General features: G+C 40.5%; 3 protein-coding genes across 4 annotated transcripts in view; 1 reads left to right on the plus strand and 2 right to left on the minus strand.

Moving 5' to 3' along the window:
* Positions 1 to 17,536, plus strand: part of LOC146461696 (tubulin gamma-1 chain) — a 36,085-nt gene that overhangs the window by 16,808 nt on the left and 1,741 nt on the right. The window contains exons 4-17 of the mRNA XM_085086630.1: positions 11,886 to 11,939; positions 12,184 to 12,297; positions 12,801 to 12,869; positions 13,259 to 13,338; positions 13,455 to 13,500; positions 13,674 to 13,754; positions 14,064 to 14,150; positions 14,618 to 14,663; positions 14,778 to 14,881; positions 15,006 to 15,059; positions 15,714 to 15,812; positions 16,125 to 16,199; positions 16,802 to 16,888; positions 17,354 to 17,469. Coding sequence (XP_084942756.1) covers positions 11,886 to 11,939; positions 12,184 to 12,297; positions 12,801 to 12,869; positions 13,259 to 13,338; positions 13,455 to 13,500; positions 13,674 to 13,754; positions 14,064 to 14,150; positions 14,618 to 14,663; positions 14,778 to 14,881; positions 15,006 to 15,059; positions 15,714 to 15,812; positions 16,125 to 16,199; positions 16,802 to 16,888; positions 17,354 to 17,469 — 1,112 coding nt within the window. The remainder of the gene's footprint in view (positions 1 to 11,885; positions 11,940 to 12,183; positions 12,298 to 12,800; positions 12,870 to 13,258; positions 13,339 to 13,454; positions 13,501 to 13,673; positions 13,755 to 14,063; positions 14,151 to 14,617; positions 14,664 to 14,777; positions 14,882 to 15,005; positions 15,060 to 15,713; positions 15,813 to 16,124; positions 16,200 to 16,801; positions 16,889 to 17,353; positions 17,470 to 17,536) is intronic.
* LOC146461699 (uncharacterized) lies at positions 597 to 3,975 on the minus strand. Of its 2 annotated transcripts, XM_085086627.1 has the most exons (2): positions 2,978 to 3,975; positions 597 to 2,911 (listed from the first exon to the last, which is right to left on the minus strand). In XM_085086627.1, the coding sequence occupies exons 1-2, from the start codon at positions 3,510 to 3,512 to the stop codon at positions 684 to 686; spliced, it is 2,763 nt and encodes a 920-aa protein (XP_084942753.1). In that variant the 5' UTR covers positions 3,513 to 3,975; the 3' UTR covers positions 597 to 683. The 2 variants fall into 2 exon arrangements, with proteins under 2 accessions (XP_084942753.1, XP_084942752.1); XM_085086626.1 differs by having other exon boundaries at positions 597 to 3,974.
* Positions 6,103 to 11,879, minus strand: LOC146461700 (uncharacterized). The gene has a single exon (XM_085086628.1). The coding sequence runs from the start codon at positions 9,322 to 9,324 to the stop codon at positions 6,496 to 6,498; it is 2,829 nt and encodes a 942-aa protein (XP_084942754.1). The 5' UTR covers positions 9,325 to 11,879; the 3' UTR covers positions 6,103 to 6,495.

A 17,536-nucleotide genomic window follows, 5' to 3' on the forward strand; every position in this document is an offset into this window, starting at 1 on the left:
GTTTAAAGCTTGCATATCAATCGACAGATTGTTTGCCGTTTGTTGTAAAAGACGATGCCAAATGTCTCTATTATTGTACAACCTGCAATTGTGTTCAACTACTTTTAATATCTTGAGGTGCTTTATAACTACATGTAACGTCTCCCGATGGTGTGTGTCTACTTGAAACGGCTTGTAACTACCCGTAACAGCTTGCAAACTGTTGTGGAACTATTTGTTAAGTTAGGTGACGCCACAGTTCATTTTCATCCCACTGTCATTCCTTTCAACCCCCCTTAAATTCTCAAACTGTTAAGGTAGTCTTCACACTGGTAACTTTCCCTTTACTTTTATTTAAATAATTAATTATTACATTCTAATAACACATTGGTGGCAAACACTAATAATTAATAACCTGTTATCCAGTCTCGCCTTAAAACTCGTTAAATCCTCAAACCAAATAACATTTATTGAATGCTAGCTTTTGCTGATAAATAACGTTATTTACACGCGCTGCTTACCGAAAGTCCTAAAAGTTGCTGCAGTTGCTATGCCTTGTTCACTTGTTTTACTGTTTGAATGAATGTTTAAAGTGAGATCACATTTCAGTTGTCTTGATCGATTCCTTGAGTTATTCTTTGGCTCACTGCCGGAAAAGACAGCATACTCATTCCCTCAGCACAAGGTACAGATTAAATCACGTGTTAAATTTTCCTTAACAAAAACTTGTTTCTTGGTTGATTGTCTGGCAGTGCGAGCCTGTTGCTCATTTGCATTGCCTCGTTTTTGTGCACTGTTGCTTCGTCCACGTTTCCCATCACTTTGTACAGATAGGCCATTTGCGTCTTGACATAGATTTTCCACTTGTGATCCTCCCTCAGTTCTCTTTCTGCAATGTTCCAAGATGCTTGGTACAATTTCATTGCTTCCTCCAGCTCACCCTGTAACTGACGACAAATACCCAAGTTTGTCAGGCTCAGAATACACTCTTTGTTTTCTTTCATGCCAAGATTGCCGAACATGTCGAGAGCTTTTTCATACAGTTTGATAGACTTCTGCTGATCTTCCGCTGATCCCAAACTTTTCTCACCATGGAAAAGGTAAAAGTCCCCTAGCCCTCTATGCACCCAGGCAGTCATCACATGTTTGCCGAGAACCTCTTGATAAATGTGTAACGCTTCATTAAATTGTTCCTCTGCCTTGTGGCGTTCATTGCGACGGTTGTGTTCTGCTCCAGCAAAAAGCAAAATTATTGCTTTCTGCACAGGAATCAAATCCACCGAAGGATGTTCCTTACATATCTCCAGACAAAAGTCGTATTGTTGTTTTGCTTCATCGAGCTTTCCTTCTTCGGCAAGAAAACGCGCAAAATTGTTGTGGTAAAAAGCTTCTGCCAACTTGTCGTTGTCAAATTCCATTCGATTTTGGGAATGCACCCATATGGCCATTTGCATATAGTCTTTGTACTTGGTTAAATTTCCTGCTCTTCTGCTTTCATGCCCAAGGAGACACAAAAGCATCACTGTTTTGCTGGCTGGTTGCTTGCTAGATGTCGACAGTTCATAAGAGACTTCAAGAAACTCCACGTAAACAGTTGGAAGAAGACACATTTCCAAATACAAATATATTGAAGATATCGGGGAAACCTTCTCCAGCATGGTTTCCATGATTGTCACGACATCTGGATCTTTATTACTTAATCCACCGATACAGGCTTTGATAACGTACTCAAAGTTGTGTCTATCTTTGTTAAAGAGTTCAATGGACTCTTTACAGGTGTCTTTGCTCCAGTACAAACCAGCATTGTCAGCAAGACAAGAAATGAAATAAGCACAAGCGACTCTTCTTCCCCAACCGACGATTTGTGTTTCTTCGTCCATTTTCACCAGAAAGGCTTGGATGAGTGGATGGATTTGATATCTGTTTGAGGCTAGCTGCTCAACGAGCGAGCGGTTTTTCATTGAACGGAGAAGTGATATTGCTTGAGGCGAAGAACTCGTGCAGTTGGTAATTACAGCCTTGGCAGCTTCAGAACTGAACGAACCGGGAAAGGCGGACAAAAGAATCAGGGCCTCTTGTTCGGTTTTGCTCAAAACGTCAAAAGACGTCTTGATTGCTTTTTCAACAGAATTGTCATCGCTTTCGTCCTCTCGAAGCACTTCTAATGGCTTCTCCTCAAGGCTTTTTATCAGTTCCTCTTCTGGATAGTCTGAAAGCAAAGAGCCAACGATGCAGAGCGCCAGAGGCACACAACCACATAGTTCAGCCAGTTTTTCTGTTTTGCAGAGATCTTTCTGAAGAGACTTATCAGGGAGCCGGGTCACAAGAACTTTCTTAGACTCGTCAAGAGATAAAGCTGTCAATCTCACTTCCTTCATCTTTAAGCTAGAATCCTTGAACACTCGTCGAGTTGTAACCACAAAAGTTACCTTCTGTCCCGATAAGATTCTCATGTCACGTAAAATGCTTCCAAATTGAGTTCGCTCGTCTGACTCGAGAACATCATCTGCGTTATCCAAAACGAAATTGACATTCTCCGTTAGTTGCTTGCTCCAGTTCAACAGCCAATGTTGAGGATTCTCTGGTGGCTGAGAGTGGTTTTTGCTGCATGCAAGAATCATTGAGGTTGCTACATCGAACACCGTTTTTTTCGATCTAAGATGACAGAATAAAACTGTGTTTCTGCAGCGCTGATTTGCCACCAATTCGTGTGCCACTTTTTTTGCAACGGTCGTCTTTCCAAACCCTGGCCCTCCAGTTATCAGTACAGCAGCTACTCGTTCAGTTTGCACAGCGTCAATGACCACCCTTACCTCCTGAGAACGACCGAAGATTGGAACTTCATCTGGAAGACAGTTTACAAGTCCATCTGCAGTTTTTTCTGAAGACGACTCTTGCATTCTGGCCATTTCGTCTTTCATCTGCTTGAATTCTTGTTTTAATCCCTGCATTTGTGCTTCAAAATCAAGAGTCCATTTTTGCACTTCCGCTTTGACACGATTGTCGGTACTATGGTCGATGGGTTCATTCTTAAGGCGGTTGATTTCGTTCTGGTCGAAGCCCAACGCCGTCAATGATCTGGAAATTTGGTTCCATTTGTCATTAAACTCCGCATCGCTAATGCTAGTAGAAATGCTGTGGCACAATTCATTTCTGAAGTATTTTATTCGGATAATATGTGCTTCTGAACTGAGATCACTTTCGTGTGGCAAATCGTTCCATCCTGTCGCTGGTTCTACCAAATAACAAATTTCTCGAAGTAGCAAATGCAAAAGAGTGATGTCAAATGTTTTGGAATCTGGTGGATTACCTGAAGAAGGGTACAGTTCTTCCCATTGGCTGTCGAAAATAGCACGTCTTGACTTTAGAATCTGTAGCGTGCTGAAGTTGAATCCCAACACTGCTTGTAGTATGCGAGGTGGATGAATGGTGTCAAAAAACGTGCGCAAAGCGTGCGTCCCTCCGTCAATCAGTAACCGTGCCAGTTTTGTTCCATTTGTTTTTTCTTCAGTTGCTTCGAGCAGTGTCGACATCGTTAATCCAGAACTGAGCGCTTCGTCATCGATATCAACTGTATTTTGATTTTACAAATCCACGGGTGGATGATCTGTTTCTATGATGACTTTCTCGTGTCTAAAAACGCTCACTTTTGGGGCGCAAAGTCGTAAGTTTTCAGAACAAACAACTATCTGTCTTTCGTTGAGACAGATCACGTTGAAATAAGAGAGGTTTATGTCAAAACACTAGCACTCCTCTTATGTTCAAGTTGATTATAAGATGATATTCTGCACTGATATCATTTTTCGTTTATTATGCAAATTCCTGTTGTTGACATGTTTAACGCGACCCGCTGAATAATTTAAGAAAAACGAAACTGGTCTACACTACGGTGTTATTCCAGTGACTCTAAGGCTTGCTTTGTGAAGCTAAAAAAGAAAAGCTAAACCACATTTAGTAAGGTGATTGCGTCCCTTAAAGTAATAACATGCATTCCGATTGTGTTAAAATTTGGTATTCTTGGTGACCGGAAAAGTTTCAGTTTCACAGTTTCGTTTAGCCTAGTTGTTCCCCGACTACGTAATAGCTAAAGTGAAAACGGATGTGTATGGGGATTCCCCCAATACATTCTAGAAAAAGACATCAGGATAAATATTTCTCGCATTATTGTGTTAAGTGGTAGATTTTCGTGCAACTTGCCTAATGTGTTTCTTACTCCGGCTACTAGCGTCTTGACATGCAATGTTTTAGCTTTCAAATGTATTTTAAAACTCATATTTCTGGTCTGATGAACATTGTGCATGTAAAATAGTTTTCAGGGTCGATAGTTTTCGGGAGTTTTGAAAATGCACGCCAGCAATCACATTACCCAAAGTTCCTATTGTCTTTCGACTTTTATACATATCTGCTGGCTTGTTCCTATGTATATATTTTTTATTATTCCGAAATAAAACGTTCTTAGCATGGACGTACTCCGGAAAAGTTGATTTCATTGCAAAACCCTTAGTGGCCACGTTTTGACATTTTCGTATTCTGTAAGTTATTTCTTTCCATTCCGGTTCGGGAAGTGGCACTGTAAAGTCCCCCATCAAACAGTCGTAACATTTCTTCAACATCGTGCAACATTATCACATGATTCATGCAGGGTAAAAGGATGTTTTGTGAAGTTTGCGTTTGGCCAGTGTCTTATCGTGTAACATTATATTCTGCCTTGACTGTCCGATGTCTTGTATCGGCGCACGGGCACCACGAGCTAATAGTAGGGACCTTAAGCGGCGACGACGACGACGGCTACGAGAACGTCAGAAAACAATAGTTTTCATTAGCAGAACACCGGCTCTGCACGTGCGTTATAAACTTGGTACATTTCTTTGTCTTCCTCTGCAAAACAACGACGTGAAATGACCCCATTCAAGGTTTTATGGAGAACGTGAGCACAAAATGATTAATTTTCCTTTCTCTTTCTGAACTTTAAAGCCGCCCCTATGACGTTGGCTCCTGCATAGTTCGGCCATATTAAACAAACTAAATGAGTAGAGATCATCGCGAATTTATTCAAAAAACGCGAAAGAAATTTTTAAGTTCCGTTTTCGTTGACGTCGTCGTCTTCTCTGGTTAATGTCCCTAGTAATATCTCTTTTCATCCCCGATAGATTGCAGAAATCTAGCGTTATAACGGCTTACACGCGATAGAGGTAACAGGAAGAGTTTGCTGTTACAGCAAACGCGAAGGGGAGAAATAATCCGCTTCAACGCGAGAAGGACTTTCCTGCCGTAGATCGTGAATTTATTTGAAGTTCACTTCTGAATCGTTCTGCAGAATTCCCAGCCGTTGTTTAAAGACCGGAATGCGGTCTTAATATTTCTCACTATACTGGTGCAAAATACTGACCTCGTTATACATCAGCTTATAGACAGCCCGTTAGGAACCGAAGAATACGAGCAAGCGAACAGATGCTGGACTATCACGGCTATTACAAGAGCTTCAAATAGTTTAATGAAAAACGAATTCCGCGGATATTACGTTAATACTTGAAAAAGGTTTTCTCCCTTGATTTTCAAGTGTTGTTGAGTTTTGAGGATGAGAAGGTTGCTCTAACTTTGTCGCGAATTTGACCTAGACAAAGTGAATGTAAGTCATTACACCTCATCGCCAGTGCACACAAGTCCGGGCCAAGGAAGTCACACGTGAATGCAATTAACCTATTGTGCGTCCGCTGGCCGCTCCATTGCCGGATTAGCTTTGCTAATGGCAATTATGCTAATTAAAGAAAAAAAAATTAAATTATGTTTTGCAGCTCCCTTTGGTTTGGAGCTTACATGTCAATTGACAGGTTGTTTGCCGTTTCTTGTAGAAGGAGATGCTAAATGTTTCTATTACATGGTATTGTAACACGTGTGATGGTGTTCAACTACTTTTAATATCTTGAGGTGGCTTATAACTACTTGTAACGCCTCCCGATGGTGTGTGTCTACTTGAAACGGCTTGTAACTACCCGTAACAGCTTGCAAACTGTTGTGGAACTATTTGTAAGGTCAGGTGACGCCACAGATCATTTTCACCCCACTGTAATTCCTTTCAACCTCCTTCAAATTCTCAAACTGTTAAGGTAGTCTTCACACTGGTAACTTTCCCCTTACTTTTATTTAAATAATTAATTATTACATTCTAATAACACTTTCGTGGCAAACACTAGTAATTAATAACCTGTTTTTCAGTGTCGCCTGAAAGGACGTTAAAATCCTCAAACCAAATAAAATTTATGAAATGCTACCTTTTGCTGATAAAAACGTTATTTACATATGCCGGTTGCCGAAAGTCCTAAAAGCTTGCTGCAGTTGCTATGTCTTGTTCACTTGTTTTACAGTTTAAACGAATGTTAAGGTCAGATCGCCTTTCAGTTGTCTTTTGACTGATAGTTTTGATCAATTCCTTTGGTTATTTTTTGGCTCACTGCCGGAAAAGACAGCATACTCATTCCCTCGGCACAAGGTACACAGCAGTCATTAAATCACGTCTTAAATTTTTCTTAACAAAAACTTGTTCCTTGGTTGATTGTCTGGTAATGCGAGCCTATCGCTCATCTGTATTGCCTCGTTTTTGTGCACCCTTGCTTCCTCCACGTTTGCCATCACATAGTACAAATAGGCAATTTGAGTCTTTACGTAGATTTTCCACTTGTGATCCTCCCTCAGTTCTCTTTCTGCAATGTTCCAAGATGCTTCGTACAGTTTTATTGCTTCCTGTAGCTTGCCCTGTAACTGACGACAAATACCCAAGTTTGTCAGGCTCAGAATGCACTCTTTGTCTTCTTTCATGCCAAGATTGCCGAACATGTCAAGCGCTTTTTCATACAGCTTGATAGACTTCTGCTGGTCTTCCGCTGATCCCAAACTTTTCTCACCATGGAAAAGGTAAAAGTCCCCGAGCCCTCTATACACCGAGGCAGTCATCACATGTTTGCCGAGAACCTCTTGATAAATGTGTAACGCTTCATCAAATTGTTCCTCTGCCTTGTGGCGTTCATTGCGACGGTTGTGTTCTGCTCCAGCAAAAAACAAAATTATTGCTTTCTGCACAGGAATCAAATCCACCGACGGATGTTCCTTACATATCTCCAGACAAAAGTCGTATTGTTGTTTTGCTTCATCGAACTTTCCTTCTTCGGCAAGAAAACGCGCAAAATTGTTGTGGTAAAAAGCTTCTGCCAGCTTATCCTTGTCAAATTCCACTGGATTTTGGGAATGTACCTCTTTGGCCATTTGCATATAGTCCTTGTACTTGTTTAGATCTCCCGCTTTTCTGCTTTCATGCCCAAGGAGACACAAAAGCATCACTTTTTTGCTGGCTGGTTGCTTGCTAGATCTCGACAGTTTATAAGAGACTTCAAGAAACTCCACGTAAACAGTTGGAGGAAGACATTTTTCCAAATACAGGTATATTGAAGATATCGGGGAAGCCTTCTCCAGCATGGTTTCCATGATTATCACGACATCTGGATCTTTATTACTTAATCCATAAATACAGGCTTTAATAACGTACTCAAAGTTGTGTCTATCTTTGTTAAAGAGTTCAATGGACTGTTTACAGGTGTCTTTGCTCCAGTACAAACCAGCATTGTCAGCAAGACGAGAAATGAAATAAGCACAAGCTGCTGTTCTTCCCCAATCGACGATTTGGGTGTCTTCGTCCATTTTCTTCAGAAATGCTTGGATGAGTGGATGGATTTGATATCTGTTTGAGACTGGCTGCTCAACGAGCGAGCGGTTTTTCAGGGAGCGAAGAAGCGATATTGCTTGAGTCGAACAACCCGTGTAATTGGTAATTACAGCCTTCGCAGCTTCAGAACTGAACGAACCGGGAAAGGCGGACAAAAGAATCAGGGCTTCTTGTTCAGTTTTGCCTAAAACGTCAAAAGAAGTCTTGATTGCTTTTTCAACAGAATTGTCATCGCTTTCGTCCTCTCGAAGCACTTCTAATGGCTTCTCCTCAAGGCTTTTTATCAGTTCGTCTTCTGTGTAGTCTGAAAGCAAAGAGCCAACGATGCAGAGCGCCAGAGGCACACAACCACATAGTTCAGCCAGTTTTTCGGTTTTGCAGAGATCTTTCTGAAAAGAAGGATCAGGACGCTGCGACCCAAGAACTTTCTTCGACTCTTCAAGAGATAAAGCTTTCAATCTCACTTCCGTCATCTTCAAGCTAGAATTTTTGAATACTCGTCGAGTTGTAACCACAAAAGTTACCTTCTGTCCCGATAAGATTCTCATGTCACGTAAAGTGCGTCCAAATTGAGTTCGCTCGTCTGACTCGAGAACATCATCTGCATTATCTAAAACCAAAGTGACATTCTCCGTTAGTTGCTTGCTCCAGTTCAAGAGCCAATGTTGAGGATTCTCTGGTGGTTGAGAATGATTTTTGCTGCATGCAAGAATCATTGAGATCGCTACATCGAACACCGTTTTTTTCGATCTAAGAGGACAGAACAAAACTGTGTTTCTGTACCGCTGATTGGCGACCAATTCGTGGGCCACTTTGTTTGCCACGGTCGTCTTTCCAAACCCTGGTCCTCCAGTTATCATAACAGCAGCTACTCGTTCAGTTTGCACAGCGTCAATGACCTCTCGTATTTCCTGGGAACGACCAAAGATTGGAACTTCATCGGGAAGACAGTTTACAAGTCCATCTGCACTTTTTCTTAAAGACGACTCCTTCATTCTGGCCATTTCGTCTTTCATTTGGTTTACTTCTTGTTTTAATCCCTGCATTTGTGCTTCAAAATCAAGAGTCCATTTTTGCACTTCCGATTTGACTCGGTTGTCGGTACTATGGTCGATGGGTTCATTCTTAAGGCGGTTGATTTCGTTCTGGTCGAAGCCCAACGACGTCAATGACCTGGAAATTTGGTTCCATTTGTCATTAAATTCCGCATCGCTGATGCTGGTAGAAATGCTGTGGCACAATTCATTTCTGAAATATTTTATTCGGACAATATGTGCTTCTGGACTGAGATCACTTTCGTTTGGCAAATCGTTCCATCCTGTCGCTGGTGCCACCAAAACACAAATTTCTCGAAGTAGCAAATGCAAAAGAGTGATGTCAAATGTTTTGGAATCTGGTGGATCACCTGAAGAAGGGTATAGTTCTTCCCACTGGCTGTCGAAAATTGCCCGTCTTGACTTTAAAATCTGTAGCCTACCTAAGTTGATTCTCAACACAGCTTGTAGTGTGTTAGGCGGATGAATGGAGTCAAAAAACGTGCGTAAAGCGCGGGTCCTTCCGTCAATCAGTAACCGTGCCAGTCTTGTGCCATTTGTTTTTTCTTCAGATGCTTCGAGCAGTGTCGACATCGTTAATCCAGCAAGTGCTTCGTCCTCGATTTCATCTGTATTTTGATTTTACAAATCCACGGTTGGATGATCTGTTTCTATGATGACTTTTTCTTGTCTAAAAACGCTCACTTTTGGGGCAAAAAGTCTTAATTTTCAAAACAAACAACTGTCTTTCGGTGAGACAGATGAGTCATGACGACACTCCTCATATGTTGATCATAAGATGATATTCTGCACTGATATCATTTTTCGTTTGTTATGAAATTCTTGTTGTTGACATGTTTAACGTGACCTGCTGAACACTTCAAGAAAAGACGAAACTGGTCTAGACTACAACGTTATTCCAGTGACTCTAGGTATTTTTTGTGACCGGAAAAGTTGTTCCCCGACTACGTTTATAGCGCAAATGGAAACGGATATGTATGGGGATTCCCACAATACATTGTAGAAGAAGACATCACGAAAAATGTATCCCTCATTATTGTATTAATTGTCTTCTGACATTGGTGGTAGTTTTTCGTGCAACTTGCCCAAATGTGTTTCTTACTCTGGCTACTAACGTCTTTACATGCAATGTTTTATCTTTCAAATGTATTTTAAAACTCTTAAATTTCTGGTCTGATGAACATTGTGCATGTAAAATAGTTTTTCGGGCTCGACATTTTTCGGGAGTTTTGAGAAACGCACGCCAACTATCATGTTACCCAAGGTCCTAGTTCGTCTCTCGACTTTTCTTCATACCTGCTGGTTTGTTCCTTTATCTTTTTATTCCGAAATAAGACGTTCCTAGGATTGGGGTACTACGGAAAAGTTTATTTCATTGCAAAACCCCTAGTGGCTACTATTTGACATTTTCGTATTCTTTAAAGGGACAGTATCACGCTATGTTTAGTAAAACATTGAAAATTGAAAAGACGCTATTCGGTTGATAGCAGCCAAGATATAATGACCAAAATTCCATAAAAGTCTATCAGAGTGCAAAGAAACTATCCACGATTATTTTCGCAGGCAGATGACCAAAATAAAAATGAGTTCAAATTTGAAAACGTCGGTCCGACGTTTTCAATTTTCGCTGTCGTATCGCACTAAAAAATCGGTTGTACTATGTTTTGGTTCAATCTTTCGTCTCAGTAGAATCACTATTAATATTTCTTTAAATTTGCGATTTAGAAATCAATTAACACCGTGTTCAAAGTCTCAATTTAGTGAATTTTTGACATTTTCATATTCTTTAAGTTAATTTCTTTCCATTCCGGTTCGAAAAGTCGTACTGTAAAGTCCCCCATCAAAAAAGTCGTAACATTTCTTCAACATCGTGCAACATTATCACACGATTCGGGGTAAAAGAATGTTTTGTGATGTTTGCCTTTGGCTAATGTCTTATCGTGTAACATTATATTTCGCTTTGACTGTCCGATCTCTTGTATCGACGTTAGGGCACCACGGGCTAATAATAATATCTCTTTTCATCACCGATAGATAGCAGAAATCGAGCGTTATAATGGCTTACACGCGATAGAGGTGATGGGAAGATTTTACTGTTGCAGCAAACGCGAAGGGGAGAAATAATCCGCTTCAGCGCGAGAAGGACTTACCTGCCGTAGATCGTGAATAACGCGAGTCGTATTTATTTGAAGTTCACTTCTGAATCGTAGAAACTGCAGAATTCCCAGCCTTTGTTTAAAGACCGGAATGCAGTCTTAATATTTCTCAGTATACTGGTGCAAAATACTGACCTTGTGATACATCAGCTTAGAGACAGCCCGTTAGGAACCAAAGAATACGAGCAACCGAACAGATGCTGGACTGTCACAGCTATTACAATAGCTTCAAATAGTTAAATAAAAAACGAATTCCGCGTATATTACGTTAATACTTGAAAAAGGTTTTCTCCCTTGAATTTCAAGTGTTTTCGAGTTTTGAGGATGACAAGGTTGCTCTAACGTTCTCGCGAATTTGACCTCGATCAAATAAAGTAATTGCTTGTGCAGGATTTTTTTTTAGGTGAAACCCTCTACATGAATTTTTTCCTTTGCCTTCTTCTTTGCACATTTTTTTTTTCTTTTTTGCTGGCATTTTGCAAACACTTTTCTAATGGTCGGTTCCTTACTACTTCTAACTTCTTGTGACCATAACTACTTTTAACATCCTCCCAGGATGCGTAACCTACTTGTAAAGTCTAAACTAACTTGTGTCTTGTGTATAACTATATTTTAATGTCTTGTACCTGTAAGAATCAACGGTGGGGTGCACCTAATAGGCCATTTCCGAGTTGTTTTGAACCTCATTGCAAAAGCGAGGCTAAGTGCAAAGTTTTTATTATGAAAATTAGTTTTCATTCATATGCAAAACAAAACTAATTTTCATATGGAAAGCTTTGCATTTAGCCTCGCTTTCAAAATAAGGTTCACAGCAACTCGGAAATGGCCTATTGGAAGGTGAGGAACTGGACTGGACTCGACTCTGGCTGGACTCCCTATTCCATTCATTCCATGTGCTGAAGTATCCCTCTTTACTACTGATGTATAAACAATAGCCTTGATCTTGCTCTTCTTATTAATCAACTGAATATCCCCTAGGCTGATGATGAACATTACATTCCCAGAGCAGTACTTTTGGATTTGGAGCCAAGGGTGAGTGGAACATACCTATTACCCTCATCATTTCTGTACCCATTTTTCACCTGGGCTGAACAGTGTGTAACAAGGTGTTTTGTCTAAAGACTCAATGTAAGAGCTGCCTAGGATAGTCAAACACTTTTAAAGTGTGGCTAAAATGTTGGCTAGAAACAATACTCTGTTCGATGCTTTGTACTTGTATAACATTTGCATTGACAAAACAAAACAAAAAGCATTTGCTTTGTGATATTTTCCTCAGGTTATAGACACTATCACATCTTCGCCATATGCCAACCTTTACAATCCAGAAAACATGTACACTTCAAAACACGGCGGGGGAGCTGGCAACAACTGGGCTAGTGGTTACTCACAGGTTTGGCATAGTTAATTAATGATATTAGTAACAAGTAGAGGTGTAGCTTAGAAAACAGCGGTGTATAAAACAATCCACCAAAACCAATTTTTGCATTCCATGTAGAAAGAACGCACTCCTAATACAGCTTGCAGTCGAGATTGTATGGGACAACATTGATTGAATGTGTGGATCTTGGGACGTGTATTTGGCATCCCCTACAGATTTTTCAGGGGCAGATGACATCATCACCAACTTGGCAAAGGAGAGGGAGCCTGGGATCCAGATTATTGAATGCACTCCCTTATCTTTGATTATTACAAGTTTATTTTCATTTTGGAAGGGCAAAACTTACAACTCAAATTGGAAGAAATTTTTGTTGAGTAAATGCAAGTGTGAAATGATAAAGGTAAAATGATACTTCCACAGTAATCAGAAATTTAATCTTTAGACATACCCATCCAAATAAAGTTAGTCTGGTTTACAATGTTCCAAGCTAACTTTGTTACCCAACTCTATTTCAGGCTGAACGTCTTCATGAGGAAATGTTTGATATCATTGACAGAGAAGCTGATGGAAGCGACAGTCTGGAGGTATTGATTACTAAAAGAAAAAGGAAATGTAGGCTTTATTAACTTCAATGACAAGTGAAAATTAAGACCACAAATTAGTAGGCATCCACCATTGTAGGAAGACTATGGAGTTGCTCTCCGGAAGTTCAAACTGATACAGCATTGGGTGAGACATGGACAAGCCAATTCAGGAGTGGCTGTCCTTCCCGCACTGAGTGCTGGTGAAATCTGACACTGGTCTGTCTGTCGGGTTTTGGGCCTTTCTCCTTAGTCTCTTTGCCTCGGTCTGTTGGGCAAGCATCTCTTCAAACCTGGCGAGGCCCTTCTGCACCATCTGTTGCCAGGGCGGTTGTTCTGATGCTAAGGCTAAAACCACAAATTAAGTATTATTAATTGTGTTTGCTTTACAGGGCTTTGTGATGTGTCACTCTATAGCTGGTGGTACAGGATCTGGTATGGGTTCATACCTTCTGGAGAAACTTAATGATAGGTAATAAGAATTTATTTTCGCTTTATTTGCCAAGTAATAATTGTCACACAATTTCTGTACAAGAACCTTTCAACTCAAGTAAAGCTTTATTTTCTTTATTTCTTTCTTTCTTACAGGTTTCCAAAGAAGTTGATACAGACCTACTCAGTTTTCCCTCAGCAGGTAAAGAGTCTTTGGAGAGTTTGTAGTTATGTTAACATCTTAGCTTCAATGCTCACAGGGCCAGTTCTATCACAACCTTCTCAGGTCGTGATCTTGTTCTGCCAACATGGCTTCATGATGGATCAGAGAAAACTAGAGACCACTTCACATAGCGATGCTATTTTGTTTTGCAGGAAGACTTCAGTGATGTCGTGGTACAGCCATATAATTCAATACTAACACTGAAACGACTCACTCAAAATGCAGATTGTGTGGTAAGTGACCTGCCTTAACCCTAATATCAAAGAACAAATTCTCCTATCTTGTCCGTACTTTTCTTATAAAAGTACTGGGGAAAAGTTATTAAAATATCTAGAAAATTCACCTTGGGTGATCATACCCTTAATTCTTATGACATCAGGAATTGAATAAACATTGATATTACAAGGCGAAATTTGATGCTGATCACTGTTAGGCCTTGAAGGGTTGAGTCACAACTACGAATTTGAGTTATCATATTTCATAGTTAATTACATATACGTTCAATTCTTTTCTCACGATGATTGATTGAATTCATTTTGAAGGTGGTGCTTGACAACACAGCTCTAAACAGAATAGCTGCGGACAGGTTGCATATTCAGAATCCAACATTTTCACAAGTTAATCAACTGGTATGTTGTGATTTTTTTTGTAAATATGTGATCCTATTTTGTGTGTGGTTTACACTGCAGTTAGCAGCATTTAATTTATTACGGCTTATAGTGGTGTTTACATATGCGCATGTGCTAGGATTCCACACTCTCTCAGATTGAAGGGCATTTTTTAGAGGATAGAGGGAGTGTTCGTTGAGTGTGTTTGCACTTCATAAAAGATTGTTCCCCCCTCCCTCCCTAGCCTGATTCTCAGACGTCCAGCGAGGGGGACACGAACGACCTCGGATGTCTGAGAATCAGGCTACTCCCTCCCTTCCCCTTTCCACTGTTTTTATCAGTGTGACAGGTTCCTGTCTTCCTTTCTGCATGTGGGCTCATAGCCAGGATTAACCATCCATGGGAGCAGTCTCCATCTAGGAGCTGGCTGCCAATAATCTCCACTTAAGTAGCGATGCAGTTGTTAATGATATAATATTTTCATCCAGGTTTCTACCATAATGGCCACAAGTACCACAACCCTGAGATATCCAGGTGAGAGAAGTGTAACCACACAAAGGTTGAGATGAGCCTAGGCTACATAGTAACTTGTAGGTTATATAAAAATTTAATTTGTCGTCAAGTGAACTGTTGGACACTCTATTTCAGGCTACATGAACAATGATCTGATTGGCTTGATTGCGTCACTTATCCCCACACCGCGGCTTCATTTTCTGATGACTGGATACACACCACTCACAACTGACCAAAAGGTATCTGAAAAAGAACAGCTCATTCCCTTAATGGCTGTTTCTGTTATTATTGACTCCACCCAAATGCTGTAATTGTGGCTATATGTTCTGTTGGACGTCATTTCTTGACTTGTTTATTTTTCAGGTGGCTAATATTCGCAAAACAACAGTTCTTGATGTCATGAGAAGATTGTTGCAGGTAAGAAGCTTCCACTAGTCTGTTTCCATGTTGTGTCAAGCCTCTTCCAACAGGTGGAACTTTGTTGATCATCGGCAGATAGTCAGTGGATCACATTGAAGAGTTGGCCAAGTATGGTTTTTCAGCCAGCTTATGGCTGCGTCCCTGAAAACTAGTTTTATTTGCATGTCACTGAAAACCTATTGTGATGTAGCCTACGTTACAAGCGTTTCCATTGGGTCTTGTGCGTTTTTGGGATGAGGGCGAAAGAGAGGGGAGACAGAGTTTCCTCTCTCTCCTCTTCCCTCCCCCCTTCCTCGGATTTTTTCTCTCTGTCCCAATTTCTGCGCGTTCACACAGCGAAAAACGCACAAACACAAAACCCCAGTGAAAACGCTTTCTACCCAGGCTAATTGTGATGTATATGCACTGGGCAAGTTAATTTGGGAATGGTCCTATTGAGGCTTTGTATGGAAGCGTTTTGCAAAAATGCTGAAGATTGTAGAGGTTTCTTGTGACAAACGTCGACAAATTAAGTTTTTCAAACCTTACTGTAGCTGATGGCAATGGGAGCTCTTGTCAAATCATGTCTTGCAGATATATCTCACGGATAGTCTTTCAACTCGCAGTTAAATAAAGATGTTTCATTTCAGATTTGTTCCTTTTTTCTTTTAGCCTAAAAATGTAATGGTTTCAACCTTGCGAGACAGGAAAAATACCCACTGTTACATTTCCATTCTGAACATCATTCAAGGAGAAGTTGATCCGACACAGGTATGTTGCATTGGAAGTGAGGATCTGGGGGACGGAAATTTTTTGCTATTTTTACAGTGAAGAACTACATAGATGTAACACTTGATATACATTCATGATATTGGCTATTAAAGTCAGCATCATTGCGAGTGCTTTGTACCAATTCGCTGAACGTATTTTCTTGGGGCAATTACGTCCACTAGTGAAAGGAAAGCTGCATTTTAGAAAGCGTGGCGCTGTTCGTCGTTTCTTGCTTTCAAAGTGTCCACAATAGGTAACGTGATTTCTAAAATAATTATCAAAGTCATTGGTATTTCCTTTTTTACTTTCAAGGTTCACAAGAGTCTTCAGCGCATCAGAGAAAGAAAACTTGCAGAGTTTATTCCGTGGGGTCCTGCCAGTATCCAGGTATGACCAATATTACAAAAATTTTTCTCTCTTTCTTTGCAATCGTCTCTTGTTCCGCAGAATATCTTGGGTTTGTATACAGTCACAAGTAAGGTAAAGACTGGTCGCCTATTCTCCTGAACTCGAGACTCCTATTGCAAACGCTTGATCAAAACAAGTTAACAGTTAGCCATGATGGCGAGAGATTTTTCAAATGGTGCTGGACAACCAAAACCATGGTAGTCGCATGATTCCAATCAGAACAAGCACAAAGCTCGCCAACAACCTGAGGAACTAATCAGAACTCGAAGCAAATTGTTTGAACCGGCACCAAATATAGAAAATGTAAACGCTACCGAGCAAGGGATAATTCGTTTTGATTTTTTTTTTTTTTTTTTTTTTTTGGTTGAGAGAATGGCGTGAGTTTCCTGCGTTCCATTGTTTTGTTTTTTCGGCTTCAAATTCATCTTCACGTTGTCGTGTGATCTGAGGTCCCACGTTCTCTGTTGGACTGTGCGAGAATCATTTAATTTATCCCAGCCAGTAGAGTACATGGCAAACAATTCACCTTTACATGATTGTATGTTGCATCTCCTTATGCATTATCTATTCACTCGTTGTAGGTTGCTCTGTCCAGGAAATCCCCGTATGTACAAACAGCGCACAGAGTCAGCGGACTGATGTTAGCCAACCACACCAGCATAGCCACCGTAAGTTAAGAGTGACTGGCGCTCCTACGCTTAATTTGTGGCGATTAATTTTACTCAAGCCGCAGAAAAACCAGCAAAAGTTGTAGTTAACAGACTCAATGGCCATACAAAGAACAATTGAATACCCCGAAAATCAGACAGAGCGCAGAATCGATTATCTGTAATTTGGATTGCATTCAACGCGACTACCACTACTCCCTTATTTTTCTTAGGGATAATTAAGCGAGCGAAGCACGCGAGCGTGTCGCGTTTCCTCGCGGGAGACAATTATCGCGCGCGTTCGCGTGGTCAGTCACTGATAAGAAAAATAAGGGTGTACTCGTGTTCTATATAAATTGGGCCTTTCCTCTTTATTTCCCTCTTTCTCTCAAGAAGTTGCTTTACTGACTTCCTATTTTTTTCCTTGGGAGGCGAGAGACTTCCATGTAAATTTAACAGATGAATTTATTCTTCATTATTCAACAGGTCTTTGAAAAGAGCTGCCGTCTGTTTGACAAACTGCGTAAAAGAGAAGCTTTCTTGGACAACTATAAAAAAGAGGAGATATTTAAGGACAACCTGGATGAGTTTGATGCATCAAGGTGAGGGCAGTGTAGCCGTTTCGTTTGGTGAATCCAAAGCGGTAATTGTTCGGATAGAATGTTTTTT

Source organism: Pavona decussata, unplaced genomic scaffold (assembly GCF_977016875.1).
Source record: "Pavona decussata unplaced genomic scaffold, jaPavDecu1.1 SCAFFOLD_195, whole genome shotgun sequence".
Taxonomy (NCBI): domain Eukaryota; kingdom Metazoa; phylum Cnidaria; class Anthozoa; order Scleractinia; family Agariciidae; genus Pavona; species Pavona decussata.

Coding starts and splice junctions, on each gene's coding strand:
- LOC146461699 (XM_085086626.1), bottom strand. CDS start 3,512: ATGTCGACACTGCTCGAAGCAACTGAAGAAAAAACAAATGGAACAAAA.
- LOC146461700 (XM_085086628.1), bottom strand. CDS start 9,324: ATGTCGACACTGCTCGAAGCATCTGAAGAAAAAACAAATGGCACAAGA.